The sequence below is a fragment of the Micropterus dolomieu genome, linkage group LG05 (assembly GCF_021292245.1).
Source record: "Micropterus dolomieu isolate WLL.071019.BEF.003 ecotype Adirondacks linkage group LG05, ASM2129224v1, whole genome shotgun sequence".
Lineage (NCBI taxonomy): Eukaryota > Metazoa > Chordata > Actinopteri > Centrarchiformes > Centrarchidae > Micropterus > Micropterus dolomieu.
The window spans coordinates 23,725,938-23,745,928 of record NC_060154.1 but is presented as its reverse complement, the minus strand read 5'-3'; the positions used below and the strand labels follow the sequence as shown (position 1 = coordinate 23,745,928).

The following is a 19,991-nucleotide window of genomic DNA, read 5'->3' as shown; positions in this document are numbered from 1 at the left end:
ATGATCAAAATAATAATATAATTATAATTAATAATAATTAAACCTCGCTTTAATTTAACTATTTTTTCTGTAGCCTATTTAGGCTTGGCCTATTCACATTTCCGACACTTGAGGCATGGCAGAACTATGGTTGGAGTGGCAACAATCACACCACCTGGCATTACGGTATAATCTTCATCCAAAATCTATCTTCAACTGCTTTTGTTCCATTAAATGGCACAGTAATGAGACACTGAAGCAAAGACGCGAGAGGTGGCAGTCAGCCTCCTTCCAACGTTCAGACCAAAAAATGACAGCTGAACGTGTGACTCCACTTCCCAATTAAAAATTGAGTATGCCAAAAAAATAAAAAATAATAATTGAGCACACACAATCCAATTTGAAAGCATTATGTTGTCAACAAGCCGCTGGGGGACAGAATCAGGAGAAATTAGCCACTGGACCACATGAGATAAGGCCTGTTAAATTTGTGCATGGCTAAGAGGCTGCTGCTGCTTTCAGGCAAGATTATGATTGACTTGTTTTTTCATGCACGCGCGCACACACACACACACACACACAGAGAGACCTATTCTCCTCACATATCTTTGAGTTTCTCTGGCCGGACAAGCAGTCTGTATACTCGGGCGTCTCAAGAGAGCGACACCTGGTGACGGAAGCATTGTAAGTCACACCATTGCCAACTCACACACAACACAAACAGTAGGCTACTTGTGTGTGTGTGCAGAGCTGCAGTTTGTGCGGATGGATAGGCGGTGAGGGAGGGAGCGCAGAGAGCCCTGTCACTACAGCGGAGCAGAGAGCCACAGTCACACAGAGCTGTCAGAGCGCAGTGGAAGGGCGCACTTTCCATCGCGCGCCTAAGAAAAACCGGCTTGTCTGCTGGACAGTGGGGTACCACAGACCCCAACACACACACTCAGACCAATACAGCCAACGACGTTTGCGAACGGGGAGTCGATATCCAGGATTCAATCAATCAATTTTGGGCAAGTCACGGCATTTGTTTGGAAAGTAAATAAACAATGCGCTCCGCCGGCGACAACTATTCTCAAAGATGAGTCACCGAGGGGGCGATCGCCAACATCCAGTGGTTCTGTGGTCTCCTCAGGCGGGACTAAGCCCGGTAAGCTCTCCCACAGAGCAAAACGCGTCTTTCGGTCACCTTCTGAAATGATGTCTCGTGGCGAGATGCGTGGCGCGCCAGAGTGCGTGTGAGTGACTGACCGATAGTCTTTCTGAGAGAGAAGAGAGGCTGGATATAAACAGCAGCCGGGCTTTCAGGCAGCGACAGCCAGACACTCAGAGCAGCCACCTCGCCTCTCTCACAGCTCCTCAGACTCATGCAGGATGCCCGGAGAGCGCCGGGGAGTCCTGGTCCAGCTCAGCCCGAGTTCATGACGCTCTGGGTGGCCTCGTCATGCGTCTGTTGCCTGAGCCCAGCGCCCAGTCCTTCCGTATCCTCTTCCTCTTTATCTTCGTGATGGGGGTGACCCCTTCCCCGGCTCTCACAGCCGGCTGCCCAGACAGGTGCGTGTGCGACGATCAGCTGGTGGTCCAGTGCGCCGGGCAGGAGCTCACCGTGTTCCCCAATGACCTGCCCTTAGCAACCCGGCAGCTCATCATCTCCAACAACCGCATCGGGGACCTTCCGGCGCTGCAGCTCAACTACCTGTCCGACCTGGTCTATCTGGACTGCAGCAACAACTCTCTGACCGAGATCTCCGAGTCCACATTTGGGAATTTGCGAAAACTCGCATACCTGGACTTGTCGTTCAACACTTTGCTGCAGATCGAGGACCGGACTTTCGGGCCCCTGGCGTCTCTGGTCATGCTCCGGCTGACGGATAACCCGTGTCTGGGGGAGATCCACCCAGATGCCTTCTCGGAGAACATGGCTCTGCAGGTGCTGGATGTGAGCCGGAACAACCTGACGGCCCTCAACATCAGCAGCCTGATCGCCCTCCCTGCTCTGCGGTCTCTGGGGCTCAGCGGCAACCCCTGGAGTTGCGACTGTGACACGGAGGACCTCTGCCTCTGGGTGCAGATAGAGGGCTTCAAGTTCCAAGGTGAGGACGGGAAAATAAATTAAAAACACATAGTTTTCATTCCTTGCACACATACATTTAGGGTGATCTAAACTGTCAAAAAAAGTCCATTGAACACTTGTTCTGGCAGTGGAAGTCCATAATGAAAATCAAAACACATCCTGCATGCATCCCTTGCCAAAATGAGGTCTATAAGCCCATGCATGTTCCTGTTCAGGTGGCAACAGTCAGACCTCTTGCACGTGGTCTCTTGTTTATTTGGCTCTGGAAGCAGGATCCTCTTGCTGTCCAGTTTCCTGGCAAGTAAACAAAACAATTCCCCTGCAAAAAGGTGCAAAGGTGCTCCAAGGTCTTATCATTTGTTATTGTCACATCAGCTCATTTAGATAATTTGATTGTGGGCGCTTGGTCATAGCCTACCTGACGGTGGGCTACTTATTGCACTATTGCTCTCTCCTTACTTTGTGATGTATGCAAACACACATTCCACATGCGCTCAGACTTGTGCGCAGATGCAGACTCTCTCTAAGGCACGCGCACACACACACTCTCCAGAACTAATGGTTTGACCTCAGAGTCAGAGTAATCTGAAGATTTTGTTCCCCTGCTTCTCTCTGAGATACAATCCCCTTCATGTCTCAATAATGTCTCAAGTTTAGCCAACAAATCAGCAGATCTGTGTTACAGTTACCAGGAGAGCACCAGCCACCTTAACCGCCCATTCCTTAAATAGCCGGGTATTGAATTAGAGCAAACAAAGAAATCACCCAACAACGTGCCTCGCGACCTTCTCAGCGAGGGCAAGTGGAGATGATCTCTGCTGTAAATGTTAATTGAGCTTAGTTTTAAGCAGGTGAACTAGGTTATGCCTTGTAACAATGTGGCCTTGCTTATAATAGCTGTCAGTGTGCATCCCATTGATCTAACTGCATTGTCTCTCCGGGGCCTGAAGGCAGAGATAAGGCTTAGGGGATGAGTGTGTCCTTTTGTAGCTGTTTTTTTTTCTTCTGGCTAGCCCCTCCCGTTTGCACAAACACTTGAACACGCACACAGCCTGCACAGGGGTGTGCTTTGGCCCTTCAGTCCAGATGGTTAATGATGGTGCTCAAAAAAGCTGGACTCCTATGCTCCCATTAAGAACAGCGTGTGCGTGTATGCAAGTGACTTACCCCACTTAAGTATGTGTGTGTCAACGTGTGAGCTGGAGGTTAGGGAAGACCCTTAGGCCAGGGCCTGTGGGAAACAGGAAGGAGATTAGGGGACAAGGAGCTTGAGAGGAAGGCCACTTGAAGACAGCAGCTCCTCCAAGTTGTTATCCACCTTCACTTCCACGCCGCACTGAAGTAGGCTACACTCAAAAACGGGCACACATACAGACACACACACAGCTCACACTTAACTGTACGCACTCTGCGCTGTTATTCTGCTAAATCTGCCAAAAGCTCAGTCCTCACACAAGAACATTTCTGCCAAAGAGAGAAGGGCTTTTGAAGTGACAAAACACACCCACAGCCAGGCGATAACACACACCTGGACTGGTTAAAATCCCAACTAATAACCACGAAAATTACAGCTGGATTCCACATCACGCTGCACTTAAAAAGTCATAAATGTGACTAAACTACTATACACCCCCTTGAACACACTCTGTCTCCCAGACTGACAAATTGTGTATTGATATGGCGCACATAAACACCCGCAGTAACTGGTCTAACAGAGTGAATGGGGTCAAGTGAACATGTGTGTGTGTGTGTGTGTGAGAGATCATGTAAGGTGTTTCTGTGGTTGTGGATGCCCTCCAATCTGACTGCAGGGCTGTGAGTCTAATGTACAGAGATTCCAGCTGTTGTTAGCTCTCAGCGTGAATATGAATCAGGGGCTTGCAAGTGTGTGTATGTTTGTGTGTCTGTGCGCAACGTCTTCACTTATTAATTCATCTAGGACAAGTTGATAGTGCTGCTGATTGTGTCGACTGTTGGCAGAAACATCTTGTGTTCATGCCTGATTGTTAGTTTGTAGTCAGTTTTTATGTCATGCGTTAGCATTTTCTTGTGTTTACCTCAGTTTGTCCTTATCTTTGTGTTTTTGTAGGGCATGTGTCACTGAGAAAGGCTGACATGACTTGACTCTGGCAGCCACCAATTGCAATTTTGGCTGGTGCATTTCAGTTGTGTCTGTCCATAACAAAGAGACAAAATATTCTTTATGACATTAGTACGTTGTGTCTGAGCTAGTGGAGGTCAGCGCCTCTTGGTGTGTTCATTAGGTCTTTCTGGACTGCCCCAGCTATGTGCCACATAATATGATGTTAAACTATTTACAGTGAGACAAATTATATTACAAGAAATGGAAGTTCAAGTTCAGAAGGTCAGTAATGAATACCATTGAGAAAGAGTTGTTAAGGTATAAAAACATGCTGATAAATAAAAGAGAGAAAAAGATATTCAAATTAAAGCTGCAAAAATCATTTTTATATTCACAAGGCATCCAATGACTGTGTGAAACTGTATGTGAAAGCTGCTGCTCACATAGAGAATTAGCAACCCTGCAGTTTTCCTCAGCTCTATGGAGCGTCTCAGCATTGTAAGCTCATTGTTTTTAGTTTTATGGCTTGAAACTTTGTTCTTTTTGTTCAGTCTCACTGCTCTCATCAACCTCACTGAGCTGTTTTTAGCTAAAAGAGATTCTAACAAACCCATTGTACTGTACTAGCATAGTGGAGCATTTAGCAGCTAAAGAGACAGACATTTTTCTCATGAGTTGGTTGAAGATGAAAAATAGAGAGTGAAGAGTGATCAGGTGGCCAGAAACACTAACTCCAAATGAATGCTAATGTTGGATGCTGGACGCAGTGTATTCAGGCATTAGTTTGCTAACATGTAGCCATATTGACTTTACAAGAGATTTTCGGCGTGTTGTGGGTTTCTGCACTCAAATAGCCAAATCAATAAAATAATGGCAATCTACTAAATAAAGGAAAAATGTGAAAAATGCTCACCGTCATTAACTATATTAAGCTAATAATAAACCTTATCATGAGTTACATGTTATTAAATCATTGCTAAAAAGATGGGTAACATCAGTTTTATAGGTTATACTGACTGCTGTTTCTTCTGTGTTTGGCACATTTAGTCAAGATTTCCATTTCTTTTTCTGTTAACTGTCATGTGGTTTTGAATACTCACATGTCAAAGAAGCAGAAGGAGAATGGTCAGAGCTTATTTGTTGTGGTTATCGTCCCCAAATTTTGTATATTCTATTCTACCTCACATCTGTCCCATGTGCTCTGTCCTGTTATCAGTCCTCCATAATGGAATTTCAGCTTGTTAAATGACTCGCTGTACTCGCCGTAGGTTGAGTTTGACAAGTGCCTTGGCGAAATACACATAATGTAAGTGGCTTGTCCTGCGCTGGCAGAGTTGGTGGTGTTATGGCTCCAGTGTTTGGGAAAGTATTTGTGGCTGCTCGTCAGCTGCCCTGGCCAGCTCAGACACCCGAGGCAAAGAGCCAAGGCAAAGGGCCACGCAAGGGGCAAGAGTTAAATATTCATAAAAAGAAACAGAGGTCCGCGGGTTCAGAGAAAGGAAAAATTAGAGTAGTCAGGTTTTTGCACCGATTGCATTTAATGTATCTTTAATGAAAGTGAATGTTAGATTATTTGAGAAATGACATGAGAGGAGAGAGAAAGAATAGAAGACAGAAAGATGAGATTAGACAGAAAGGGCTGAAAAATCAGGCAAACAGATTAGTAAGACAGACTTTGCAACAGAGAGCTACAGAGAAAGAACAGAAAAACAGACAGAAGAGTTACAAATCGCCTGTGCCCCAGATCTGTCACTCAAATCCATTAAAACATTCATTATGACAAGGAGGTATCGATTCAGTTTACAGTAATACAGGTAGACGATACATTATTTATCAGCTGGAACAACTCCTCCGACCCATCTGGTGCGGAGAAGCATAGCAAATTCAACTGGCCCACTTGTGTAGTGTAGCCTGTATGTATTTTTATGTCTGTGTGCATTTCAAGGGTGCAAACTTAAAACCAAGATTGATGTGATGCTTGTGTGGGTGTGTTTGTGATGTGATCACCTGAGGCACAGAGGGGAGGTTGCTCAGGTGTGTGAGTGTGTGTGTGTGTGTGTGTGCCTGACCTGCAATGTGTTTGTGTCCAAACCAATATTCGAGCCAAGAGAATAAAAATTGGAAAAGAGAGGGGAGAGTGTTAAGATGACAGAGCAAAACTGAGATAAATGGAAGGGCGAAGGAGAAGAAGAAGAAGGACATGGGAGTGATGAAGGCTGAAGGGGAGACACGAAGGGAGAATTAAATGCTAAGGTGCCAGAGTGGGAATGAAAAGTGGAAGGTGATAAACTGATAAGAGAGAAACTGACTGATAAGAGGAGCAAAAGAAGGGAGAGAGAGCTGTTGCTTACTGACCTTCACTCTCTCCGCCAGAGGATGGAGGGATCATACGGAGAAATGATGGAATAGAAGATAGTGGTAATCTGACTAATGCCGTATTTGAGAGGAGTGGAGTGAGAAGGCGTATGTTATTCAGCCCTAGTGGATGTGATGAAAAAAAGGTCAGCTATTCTTAGTCTTAGCCAACATAAGTATGATGCGTTTAGCTCACCAAACGGCGAGATACTTGAGTTTTGCTGTGAGAGGAGGAGCCCAATAAGTCTTTCACTTGTATCACAGGCTACCAGTAAGCAGTCGCCTTTTAAATTTGGTTGAAAGGTTCTTTCAGCATTTCATTTCAACTTTGATATTTCAAACTAAATTTTGTCTAATGCACATGGTAGACAAGTGTGTAGAAAAATGAGAGAGAAGATTCAATTCCTGGACACTGTCAGCACTAGGTTTATCACATTGCGGTCATGGACCTTAGTCAGGTATTGGATTCACAACATGAAACAACAACATCTTTATACTAAAATCACAGCTTGTAAAAACTAATTAAAAAGGGCAGCCAAGCCTTAAACACCTTAGGCAAAAATCACTAACTGACAAAAAATATCCTTAAAATGAGACAAACAACATGTTAAAAGAGCAATAGAAAGATTAGGTGGAAAAAGCCAAATCATTGATTTTCATCAACAAGTTAAGTTTAAATTAAAACAGATTAATAGAGAAAAAACCAACCCAAGTCTCACATCCGAACACCTTGTAGTTATCCGAATAACTTCATAACCTTGAAGAAAAACAAATCCTATTTCCGCATGTCATTAGGACCTGAAATATTGACACTAATACAAAGGGCTGGTCGATATGGCCAAACATCTTTTCACAATAAAAATGTTCATATTCGATATCGATAATTATGACGATAAATGTCAAATCACTATTTCTTTCTAGTTAAAAGGCTAATTTTTGCTTTTTGAAGAAACCAGATTGTTAATTGTGGTTTTAAACTTGTCTTTATGGTCAGAACATGCCAATCACTTGCCAAACAGTGTTTTCTTTTTCTTTTTTTTTTTTAAATATCCTTGAGTATAATTAAGTAAAATCTTTTTTCAGTCCCTTTTCCTCAACTAAATAAATATCTTAATAGAAAAATTAAGCGCCAATTTGTTCTTGATTTAAATGAATGAAGTCAAACATTTATTGACGATATATTGAACTTTTGTTACATTGTTATTGAGGAATATTATATAACAATAATTATCATTGATTTGTTGCCCAGTCCTATTAACACATAACTGTTACATTGCCTAGATGGCTAAAAAATGTCACTTTTCACTCAGTCAGCCCTGGATTAAAACAAATGGTGGGAGTATTTTATAATACTGGGAGAAAAGATTTTATCTTTTGTCACAAAGATTGCAACCTAAACAGTAGAAATACGGCATTCTTGCTACAAAGGAATCTATCAAGAATGTACACTTGTAGTCTCTTTCCAGATGACATTGTTGAGCCTGGTCCAGCTCCTTCACCAGATGATAATGCATTGATTTGCTGGAGCTACCGGTGTTGGGACCCCTGAAGCTGGACTGGCTCCGGCCAAACGAATGAGAGGGCTGCTTTCTGGGCTCTCTTGACACCAGGCAGGAGGACATCAATGCCCATTATGATCTGATGTTTTCAGTAATAATTCCTCAGATCATATTTTCAGTTGCCAGCTTTCACAGGGAGGTCAGTGTCATGGATTGGGGCGCTGAGTGCAGACTGGGGCGAGGACCCAACTGCAGACAATGGCAAGGCGAGGAGGTTGAAGTCCAAAAATGTTTATTAACTCAAAAAAACTAACTTAAACAGGCTTACAAGGAGCTCGAGGGAAAGTCCAACAAAGGTAGTCCAGAACACAAGGCGATCCAAAACACAGGGAATAATCCAGAACTAGGAAGACAAGGAACAGGCAGGAACACTCAACTTTAGACGCAAGGACGTGACAAAGACTGGAGAGACAAGCAGGCATACATATACACAGTGACTAACGAGCAGGGCAGGAGCAACACAGGTGAGCGGGATCAGGGCTAACGAGGCAGAGAGACAAGCAGGCAGGCAGAGAGACAGCAGGGGGGAAACAGAGAGAACACTAGACAAGCAGACATGGGGCAGAGTGAATAACCAAGCTGACAGAAACACACACAAGTTACAAAGAACCAGAACCTAAATGAGAACACAGAACTAGAACCCAGAGTACAGAGGAGACCAAATCACAATAATACAAACAAGGACCAGGAATGATTACCAAAACATGAACTAAGGACATCGAACTAAACTCAGACTCCCAAACAAGACACACAGACAGGATCATGACAGTCAGAGGTCACGGTCAGCTACAGAGCACCTGAGACTTCACCCAAGGTTGTCTGGTTGAATAGTGATCTTCTTGACATGTAAAATAAGTTGTAAATTTCACAGAAGGCTTTGGTTAATTCCCTGTAATTGAGGGGATGAGGAGATGCTTGTGTCTACAGCTTTCATCTCCTCCTATATAACAACCATAGTGATTACCATATGCTTTGGCATAATTTATCTGATAATTAACTTGCAAGGACCACACCATCACCAAGATGTATTTAAAAGGATGTATTGACAAAAAAAAAACAGAAAAATGATGTGCGAGGTTTGTACTCACTCGTACTTGGGTTGCTGCTGCATTGTGGGGAGGCTTTCGTGGCGAACCCGGGCGTGACGGACACTCCTCATGACCCTACAGAGAGGAGGAAGCAGTAGAAGACAAAGGAGAGAGAAGTAGGGTGGGGCGCAGAAAACAAGAGCGAAAGAGGAGGAAAGGGTTAGGTGAGTATTTACAGGGAAGTCGGATGTGGCATGACTGAGGTGTGGTCCTGCTCCGGAAACTCTGCTAGATAACTTCAACTAATAGCTCTGTTCCTAGGTCCCAGGACAGGCTCTACCTCGGAGGTTACTACCGCACGACTCTGGTCATCAGTACTTGTTTAATATCAACATACTATATGCATGCATGTCTGTGTAATGCATCACTTTAACCAGTTTATTTACTACTTTGAGGCCGCAGGTGATGTGTTTGTATTCACAGTATAGTCCGAAAAGCCTAAAAAAATTATTGTTATTCTGCTGCTCGTTCCTGTTTTATGTGTCGAGGGCCAGAGAGAGGAGGGAACGAGTCGGTGGAACACAGAGTGAAGTTCATAAAAGAGTAGGCGATGTTGTTCAGTAGCATCTCGCCCCGACTCTGGCCCCTCCTTCAGGGAGGTGATGAGCCCTGCTCTCTGTCAGTGTGTCAGTGCCGAGCTTGGAAAGCATCCAGCTGACGATGTATCGCACCGCTGCGGTGGAAGGCAGCGACTCGTAGAGCAACTCTCACACACTGATCTTACAAATGTATAAAAACACACACTTGTGCTCACTGGATTGCTTTTTGAGGAAAAACATTAAGGTCCCCATGCACATTTCTTAGAAAGCTCCACTTGTGTGTAATGTATGTGTGTGTGTGTGCGTGCTTGTTCTTCAGTATGAGTGCATGTGTAATGCCACTATCTATAAGTAAGTAAAGTGTCTATATTCCTCCAATCACTGCTGCTTACTGCTGCACGACTATTTTTGTCATTATAGCCCCTGGCGTGTCACAGAGCCACAGGGCTTCGTGTCCGGCCAGGGGCATACTTCACGGCAGTGTCACACTGACACTACTGACCACAACCCTGGTAATTTTACCATAACACAGGAACATCGTGCCATGCACAGAAGAAAAATGATGGGTCTTAGAGCAGTGAGGACAGATATGTGGCCACCACGCTCTGCTTCCTGCCCTGGTGTCGAAAGGAGAAAGCAGGGACCGGCAACAGTGACATGTTGTCCAACTACAGTATGCGCAGGGCAAGAGAAGAAATGTATTGCCGAAGATTAATATTCAGAGCAGACTACCTCATCAGAAGGGTGCAGAGTGGGGACCATCCTGTTTCCACCTTATGCTGCAGGATTTTCCAGCTCCAGTGCTTGTTTAAGGTGGAGGGATATGGAAGCTGCAGTGCAGCAGGCATGCAACAGAGTGTGAATTCTTCAAGGCTTCAACCACTGTACTGAAACTGCTGGAATTAGATTGTACATTCATGATATGCTGCGGCTACAAAGAGGACACGCACAACTCTATCCCTGTTTCTTTCATCCTCTCTCTGAGTTTCTCATTCATGCATACACACACTCTCTAACCTGAAAATGTCCTGCGGTTTAGTTCCTGAGGTACATCTAAATTTGTATCTACAGAATAATATTAAGAGGGCTGCACATGTAGAGACTTGAAGGAAGTTTATGAGTGTTTTAATTCTCTGGAAGCATACTGAATGGGATAAAAGTCAAAGGAAGTTGACATAAGGGTACCTTTTATATTACATTTTAGCTAAAGTTTGCCAGTGCTGGCCTAGACACTGTCCAAACTCTCAATTAAAAACGTTTTGGCTCTTTTAAAAACAACTTAAAGACAGATTTTTAAAATTGCAGCTTTAAATTAAATAAGACATTTGAATAAGTTAATCATAAACAGCTAAGCAAAAACATTCCTGCCATGTTAACTCAAACACAGTCAGAAAACTGGACTCTGTTTGAATATCTTAAATATTGGATGTTGGATATTATGATATAGGAGTATTACTGTCCTTCAATATTTAATTGAGACCAGATTTGGTGGAAGGAAACGGTTTGGTGAAAAAATGCGACAACACTGAAAATGTCAGGGGCATTCAGCCAGAATGATGTCTGAGTGGTTTCCCAGCCTAAGTGATGGGATGAGTGAGAAAACACTGAGTGACAAATAAACAGACGGTGAAGTGAGACTGAACGGAGAATGAATCATCCCGACTGCCACCTTTTCCTGTGTTCTCCAGTGATACTCAAATTATTTTCTCTCATCTCTGATTATAGGAGGCAGTCGTGAATTCTTTTTAAAATGCAACCACAAATGCTTGGTGGAAAATGTATTTGCCGTGGGAAATACAGAGGCCTTTTTGTCCCTTGATATTTGGTAGACAAAGAAACCTTATACCTGATATACACGTCTCTTCTATATTATCTGCCAATGCTTAATTCACACATAATAGCCGAACAGTTCACACCCTAAACTTTACCTTAACTTGGTACAACCTAAGCCTAAATCAGAAAAACACATTTTTCTTTAATCGCTATTAAAGAGAGACTAGGTAACTTTTGAAAGAAGAAATAACACAATCTTCAGCAGTCCCTCAGCGGTTCAACTGCTACTGCCTTACTTGGTCTGGTATGATGACCAGTAGTTTATGGAGGCTAATGTTAGCAAACATTTTGCTTTAAACTTTATGACTCTTTTCCACTTGTGCTACTGTGACAATAACTTCACATTCAGCTCTTTTTTTAGCTTATTGTCTCATAATCGTTACTTGTAGCAGCAGCAGAGGCTGTTAAACAAAAGTTACATAGTCACACAGATTCCCTGTTCAGTAATGGATTCCTAGATTGTCATGTAAAAGCTCAAATGCACTTTTAAATGCAGTCTTTAAAAACACCTGCACTTCACAGTGTTGGACACTGATAAAGCGCTGGAAAATGTCATTGAGCTAAAGGCAAAGTGAGAGCTGAGGATTGAGAAGGCTTGATATTTGTGATACTTCTAATTAACACATGGTTTAATTAGCCTAAATACGAATCCAGAACATCAGTTTGGGACATCCCAAGCTGTGGGTGAAGGCCCAGAATGGGTCTTCTTTCAGAATAATGGTCTCCAGGACAACAATGACAGGAACAGTAATAACATTTTTATGAGAGAGTTTTTAAAACACCAGCTTAAAATACTTGTAAAACTTCAAATACACCTGTTAAATTCTGCTGTAATGTTGTTTTAGAGATTTGTCTTGGCTTTCATCAAGCTTTTCTTTGAGAGGAGACCAGACAGCAGTAACACACAGCCAAGAGCTGAGCACAAAGTCTGAATTGTTGCAAGGTGCAGGAAACAGAGACAGAGGAAGGACAGATGAGACCCAAATACCCTGAGGATTCTGCCCGCTGTGGTGTGTGTTTGTACAGTCACTGATTGTACCTCCTTCTTCCAGCATTCAACTATGAATGTTATATTGTAAGAGGTAATAGACAGCAAACAAACCTTACTGCACGCATACACAAGAAAAAAAATCCTCACACCTGGCTTGAGGCAAGCTTGGCAGGGTAATAACACTGAGCACATCAGCTTGCCAGCCCTGATCGTCACAGATGGTGACAGAGTGACGGAGGGACCATGTGAACTGAGGGGCCTCACAAAGAGAGAAATAAAATGAGGAAAATAAATAGAGAGAGCCGTGAAAGGAATAAATAAGAGAGAGGCATAAGGATGTTCATTGTAATTTTAAGGTTTTTTTTCTTCAACTTATAAAGAAAGTAAATATAATGGAACAATTAGAACAAATATGAGCACAAAAAAGTAGCTGATACAAATAAAATGAGACAAAATAAAAAAACAACACAAATAGAACAAAAGTGGGGCAGCTCATTTACACAATAAAAATAGTAGGCATATTTACTTCCTCCTACATTTCCTTCTTTAAATAGGTTAAAAAATGAGACTACACTTTGTAGAAATCCTCTTGTGATCAGAGTCAAAAGATCATTCATTTTAACCATTCAGCAGTAGTAGTAAAGTATCCTAGAAATGCCAACAAACCCTGCTAAAGCATGATAGAAGTGACCCGTCTGCTAATGGACACATCTGGGGAGCGATTCATGCAACCACTCTCCAATACCTTTGATGACTTATTTCCAAAAAGGAGAAACAAAAGAGCACATTAAATGGAGTAATGGAAGTACCTGCTTTATTTTCACACTCCCAACAGTTATGATCATCCACAGGTCCCATTTTTGAAGCTTAACTGCTGTATAACAATACCTGTGTATAATGTTGTAATTTGGTTGTGCACTCCTGCGCACAATCAGCCTCAGACGGAATCACATGTTGTTCCCCTTTTCACTGGAGTAAGTGTGCTGAAAGATAGAAAGAAAAAGTGAGTGGAGATAAGGGCAAGGAGAATATGAAACGACAGTTGGGGGAAGCCTCTGCAAGACCTTTCTACCACTGAGGGACAGTTAAAACTGGGGTAAGACAGTGCGTCTGCTGAGTATGTTACATGCGTCTTCTGGGTCATCCTCTGTTTATCTGTTGCTACATGACTGTACAGTAATCTTAGCACATCTCTAATCACCATAATGTCTTGCATAATGCCAACTTAATTAGTTATTACCCTCTGGCCTCACCTGCTATTTCTGCCCGGACAGGGAAAGCTGTCACATTAACATTAAACACACTAAATTGGCTATCTGATCCACACACTGTAAATCTGTCAACAGTCTGCATGATCCTCACCTGTTATAACTTCTCAGGATGTCAGCATACGTGACAGCAGCATCAGTGCGACGTGTCTCCTCAGGTCTCAGACAAAGCCCCCTGGTGAGGCGATCACTAAGTATTGATCACAGACCTTATCACGCCCCTGCAGTCATTTTTCTCACCTGGCTTGTAATAAATAAACTTTTCAAAACACCAGGTTAGTTGAATGAGTACTTTTTGAACCCTTTCAGACATACCAGACTAATCTTTCTCTGGCAGGGTTAGCTCGGGGCAACATTGGATATTACGAGAATTAAGCGCTTAAGAATTTGTCAGGATGGATTTAAGTCAATTTGTGTTACGTGTACCGTATGTACAGATACCAAACTGGACTCTTGAGTCTTTGGTTTTACAACTTCTAGCTCCAGCTTTCCTCTTACACTGCTGCTGCTCTCGCAAAGCCCTGGCAAGTAGTCGAGGCAGAAGTATAGATCATATCCAACTTCTTGCCATCCCTCCCCATCGCTCATCTCCATGTTCAGACCTCTGGCTTTATTGGTAGCTGAGTGCAGTTTAATTAACATTATTAACAGCAATAATCCATCAGCGGACAGGACTGCAGCCAAATCTAGTTCTCTCCTCTCTCATCATCTGTCCTATCTTTTGAGTGTGTGTGGATGCAGATATTTTCAATTTGTTCCTCCTCTCTGTGCGTTTGTTTGCCCTCCTATCTTTCTTTTTTAGTGCGTCGTTGTCATCGCTCCTTCTGATTCTCAACTTGTTTAAGCCCCCTGTCTATCTCTCTTTCAGATTTGTTCCCAGCTTTTTCCCCTATCTTGCAATTAGGCATGCAGGGAGGGTGGGAGAGAAAGAGGATGGAGTTAGCGGCGCTCGTAACGAGAGATGAAGTCAGATGAACTGATAGAAAACAGCACTCACTGTGTCCTGCCCTCCTCTTATCTCTGATCGCACCATTAGCTATACACAGAGCAAGCCGCTCAGCTTGTTTTAACGCTCCGCATTCGTACTAATTAATATACGTGAGGGTACTGTATATGCTAATGCTGCAAAGTCACTGTAGCAGAATGAGAACATGCAGCAGGGCATGAGAAGTACTGCTTACTTAAGTAAGACACTGAATCCTGACCTTTGACCTCTCTGTGGCAAAGCATCAAATGCCATATATAAAGATTTTACAGTATACAAAACGCTCGCTGTGTCTGTGTTTCTGCCTCACCGTGTGGTCGAAAGTCATCCCAGCTGATTATCATATTCCTCATTATGAGCAGCAGATGTTTTTGTCAGGGAAAACACTCGTCTCCTTATCTCTCCGCCGCTGCAGAGTGATTTGTTAGTGTGTATAATAATTTGCGTGAGGGGGTGGGAGAGGTTGACGTGTAAGAGGCTTGCAGTCAAGTCTAGCCACCTTCCTGTTCATCCGTGTGCGTGTGTGTGTTTGCGCGCGCGTGTGTGTGTGTGCGTGTGCGTGTGCGTGTGCGCAGCATAATAATGTTCCCATGTCCTACACGCCAAAGACCTGCATTACTCAGAGGAGTTGTGTCTAGTACTATAGCCTCTCTCGGGATCATTTATCACAAAGGTTATCACTGCATTGTTAACGGCTGTTTGTGTGTGTGTGTTCTGGCTTTTGTTCGTTGTCCACCTTTTTCTCAAGAGTAATTACGTTTTTCTTACCCTCTTCTCTCCCCTGATACGCTGCCCTTCGTCTTCAACCATATATACTGATTATTCTCTACCACTGCTCTCTTTTATACTATATCTTTCCTCATTAATCTCCTCTCTCTTTGCCTCCCTTCTTCCTCCTTCCTTCCTTTCTTCCTTCCTCTTTCTCTCCTTCTCCTCCAGATGAAGGCCAGACAGTTTGCCACAATCCCCCAGAGCTGGCGGGCCAGCGGTTGGCGGAGGTCGGCATGCAGCTGCGGGCAGACTGCCATCAAGGCCTGGGCTACTGGGACTACCTCTTCTTCATCGCCATCGGCTTTGTCATCTTCTCGGCCGGTACAGTGTCAGCCTGGGTGATGGGCGTGCTCATGGTGCTGTACGAGCGCTACAGCAAAAGGAAGAGCGAGGACATGGACAGCGACGACGAGGAGGATAGAGCAGGGATGGGCGGAGGAGGTGGAGGAGGTGGAGGAGGAGGAGGAGGGAACCAGGGGAATGGGGATCTGAGCAAGCCCAGCATGCAGGTGTGACAGACTGATGTAAAACAACGTGAGGAGGGATGATGAGAGAAATAGGACAGAGAGGAAGAACCAGAATGAGAAGACCAAAGGCTCCGCAATGAACCACGATCTGACTGTCTCTCTTTGTTCCAGATATAGATATCGCAATATGCCCTTCACCGTTTTGGACAGAAAGTGTGTGTGTATGTGTGTGTGTATGTGTGTGTGTGTGTGTGTGTGTGTGTGTGTGTGTGTGTGTGTGTGTGCATTGGAGAAAAAGACAGACAGAGACAGCAATAAGGATGACTATGCCTTCACTCCAGGAGTACAGAATGACCTCTGAGATTATTGAGAGCAATAACCCCCAAACAGACAACAACAACAACACACACACACACACACACACACACACACACACACACACACACACACACACACACACACACACAAACACACACACACACACACTGAGTCAGACTCACACTGACTCTCTCTCACACACACTCTGACTCACACACACTGCAGCAGAGCACTCTCTCTCTTTCTCTATGTCCGCGCTCATCCCGCCTTCTTGACAGCAGAAAACACTTGGGTTTCCATCGTACGGGACCGGCTGCCGCTTCTTTTGAAGCTCCATCTCTCTTCTCACTCTCTACCAATCATTCTTTCTTTCTTTTCTTTATTTTTCTCTCTCTGCTCATCCTCCAGCTCTCTCTCCCTTGTCGCTGAGAACAGGGCTGTGTATTGTCGGGGTTGAGGGTTTTGTGTTGTCAGCAAGAGGAGGGAACATGCAGCATCCTGGAGGAACATGTGTGACGTTACCCAACGTGGACGCCTGTCCTCAGCTGTCCTGCGCTGCTCTCACCTTCATGTATTTACAGCAGGTGAGTGTGTGTGTGTGTGTGCGCGTAATTTTGTCTACATGAATTTACATCTTGTGTACATGTTATTTTTTGTTGCTGCTGCTGCTGCTGCTGGACATGGGAAGTGGAGTGGAACAGAATAACTGCATGCTCCTACTTACAGGGCAAAATAAGAGATACACAAAGAGTGTGTGGATATCTAGCATCTGTAAATGCGTAGTGTCTCTTTGTGCCAGTTTGAAAAGCATCCATCCTCCTTGTCCTGTGTACAGCTGGTACTGTGGCTCTCTCCTCCAGTTCTTTGAAGAGGAAGCAGAAAATGTGTCGATGTTGACATCTATTAGTTGGAGAGGCCATGGATCAGGACCATCCTGTTCAATATTCCAGTTTAGTGCTTTGTTAACAGTGTGCCAGACTGCAAATATAAATGTTTTCATACCTTGTCTTTAATTTGCTACATCAATCACGTTGTTGGGTTCAGAACTCCCAACTTCTGTTTTTCTCAGCTGTGACTCCAAAACAGTTTTTGTTAGGGTGACCAACAACCATGTTTTATGTCAAAGTCTGATTTTCTGGATAGCACCAACAATTTGATTTTGTTAATTAGTGATGCTGTTAATGTTATAACAACAGAAAGGTTTTCTATCTTTAAGACTTTACTAATCAGTCATTTATTATTAGGGGGTCCAAGTCCGTGTGGGCTGGGAACCCACGAATGCAAGGCATCGCAGTTCCCAGTACCAGCGGAGCTGTGAACCTTATTGTTGTCCTGTTATTGATTTTTATTATTCATTTATATATTATTATACGTTTTGGCCTAAAACTGATACTATGGCCTAGACGTTAAGTGCTACAAAATTAAAGTCCCTTTAATTTCAAACTCTGGTCGTTTATTCGCCCTGGGCCCCTCTTACAACTACTTGCAGTTCTAGTTATTATTATTATTATTATGTGTGCATATTCATTTCCATCATGCTTAATGTAGGTATTGGATACATATTAGATAAGTTTAAGTTTAATGTGAAAATCTGTACTTTTGTTTGTCTCACCAGATCATGATTGAAAATACTGGTAATCAATTTAGTTGTTTTCTAGACAGTGTTCATAGGTTCCAGTCCAGTGGTTGGAGCTATGATGCCTGGTAGCGTTAGGCTATTTGGCTAGGGGTTGGGTTAGAATAAATAGTATATAATATTTTCAGATAGGCTTTTATTAACATTAATATTCAGATATGGACCTCTGTGACAGCCAATATTAAAAATAAATTTTCTTTTTCGTGTTAGAAAATGTCTTTAAAAGCATGAATTAATAATTTCTTTCTGAAAGGAAAAAAATCTAACTGGACTCAGCATTTGCTGATTTTAGTTACTTTCATTACTTTTTTAATGATTCATTTTTTAATGAAAATGAAATGAAAAAGGCGTTTTTCATGATAAGGTAACTTTAATAATCACTTGACTTTGAGAGCTCTGAAAGAATCCTGCTTGTTTAAAATTCCATTTTAAATGAGTGAAAATCAGGATGTATACTGTATGTAATTACAACTTCACTTATTAATTTGTTTAATTATTTAATTAAAAGAGTCGGTGACATTAAAAACCATAAAAACAAAACATCACTTTCTTAATGTATTATATTTGATTCACACATTTTCAATATGATTTTATGACAAAAGAAAGTATTGCATTTTTAGTGCTGATATGCTGATCAAGTAAGAGTTTTTTTTTTTATCTCACTGTAACTTTCTAAAAATTTGCAAAACAACTAGCTAGGTAAAGTCATGTAAGTCACAACAAGGAGGCAGCCATCTTGATTTGGAAAATAAGGGACCTCTGCTTCCTGCATTGTACTCCACCAGAAGGCAGTTTACACATGACAGATTGTATACAATAGGTTTGTCAGGTAATGGATGATGTAGATCAGAGAAACTCATGTATCAAATAGGATGCAAATTGTGTGTAATGATTTTATTCATATATTGACAACCCTAAACTTACCTTCAGTTCTGTGTTTACGTACATTGTATAGTGAGAATAAATTGCACTTTTTATGTAAGCATAACTTTCCTGTCAGATCAGTTTTGTTCATAGTAGCCATATTTATGGAAACATTATTGCAAATGCAGCAGTTGTTGCATTAGTGAAAAATAGTTTATATACCGAGAAACTATAAGTGAACTAAATATGAATTTTCTTACATTATGTGAAATAGTGCTACACTGTTAAGGAAAAGATTCATTCTTCTTACACAAGTGACTGGCCATGTTTACAAGAGCTCTGTTAACATGTAATGAGTTTTTACAGCTTTAACAGCTCATTTAAAAAAAAAATGCTGTTGTTTGCTCCATCATAAAAGAGAAAACATTGCTCAGACCTTCAGATACTACATTGAAAAAAAATAAAATTGAATTCATGGGTATGATCACAAAGTATGCATTTTGTATGTTTACCTTCTTTATGTTTAGTTTACTGTTTCTCCTCTGAGTACATAAGTTTGTTAAGTTAACATTTTGAGAGTATGTGTATATGTGTGTGTTGAAGAATGAATCTACAAGCAGAATTTCACTGTGTAAAGAAGCTGTGGAATAGAAACATGACCCGGGAGCAGTGTTTACAGCCTGCTGTACACTCCTTGATCATTACACATTACACAGATCAATCATCATCTGTGATGAGTCCCAGTAGATGGTGCTACACTGATACACATCCATCACTCCATCAGACTTTTAGAAGGGACAAAATTAGCTTCTTTGCATTTACATAGCCCGGGTAAGGACGGCAGCCAGTACAGTAACACAGTGTGTGAAATAGTAATTTGACATTACACAATGAACAATCACTTTATTTGTCCTGAAACAGTAAGCAAAAACAAAAACACTGGTTGTTTCCTTTATGAGAAATATTAAATATTTACACCTTGCACTCATGTTACCTTTCCCTCACAGAGTTTCAGTGGGAGAGGTTTTGGAGGTAAGGAAGGTAGAGATACTGTAGGTAGTAGCTGAGTTATTATGAGCCATGTAGGTTTCATCCAGAAATAGAATTGTGGAAAATGTGTAAATACTGTAGTAGTGGACAACAAACAGAAGCTGCTGATGAAAACTGTTGCAGAAAGCGGATCA

General features: G+C 42.4%; 1 protein-coding gene across 1 annotated transcript; it reads left to right on the top strand.

Moving 5' to 3' along the window:
- Window positions 1-817: 817 nt before the first annotated feature.
- LOC123970569 (leucine-rich repeat-containing protein 52-like) lies at window positions 818-16,037 on the top strand. Its single transcript, XM_046048657.1, has 2 exons — window positions 818-2,069; window positions 15,691-16,037. The coding sequence occupies exons 1-2, from the start codon at window positions 1,421-1,423 to the stop codon at window positions 16,035-16,037; spliced, it is 996 nt and encodes a 331-aa protein (XP_045904613.1). The 5' UTR covers window positions 818-1,420.
- The last annotated feature ends 3,954 nt before the right edge of the window (window positions 16,038-19,991 follow it).

What these genes read in the sequence shown, in the direction of transcription:
- LOC123970569 (XM_046048657.1), top strand. Translation starts at nt 1,421, where the DNA reads ATGCGTCTGTTGCCTGAGCCCAGCGCCCAGTCCTTCCGTATCCTCTTC. An exon ending in AGAGGGCTTCAAGTTCCAAG is followed by an intron (nt 2,070 to 15,690) that starts GTGAGGACGGGA and finishes CTTCTCCTCCAG; the next exon opens with ATGAAGGCCAGACAGTTTGC.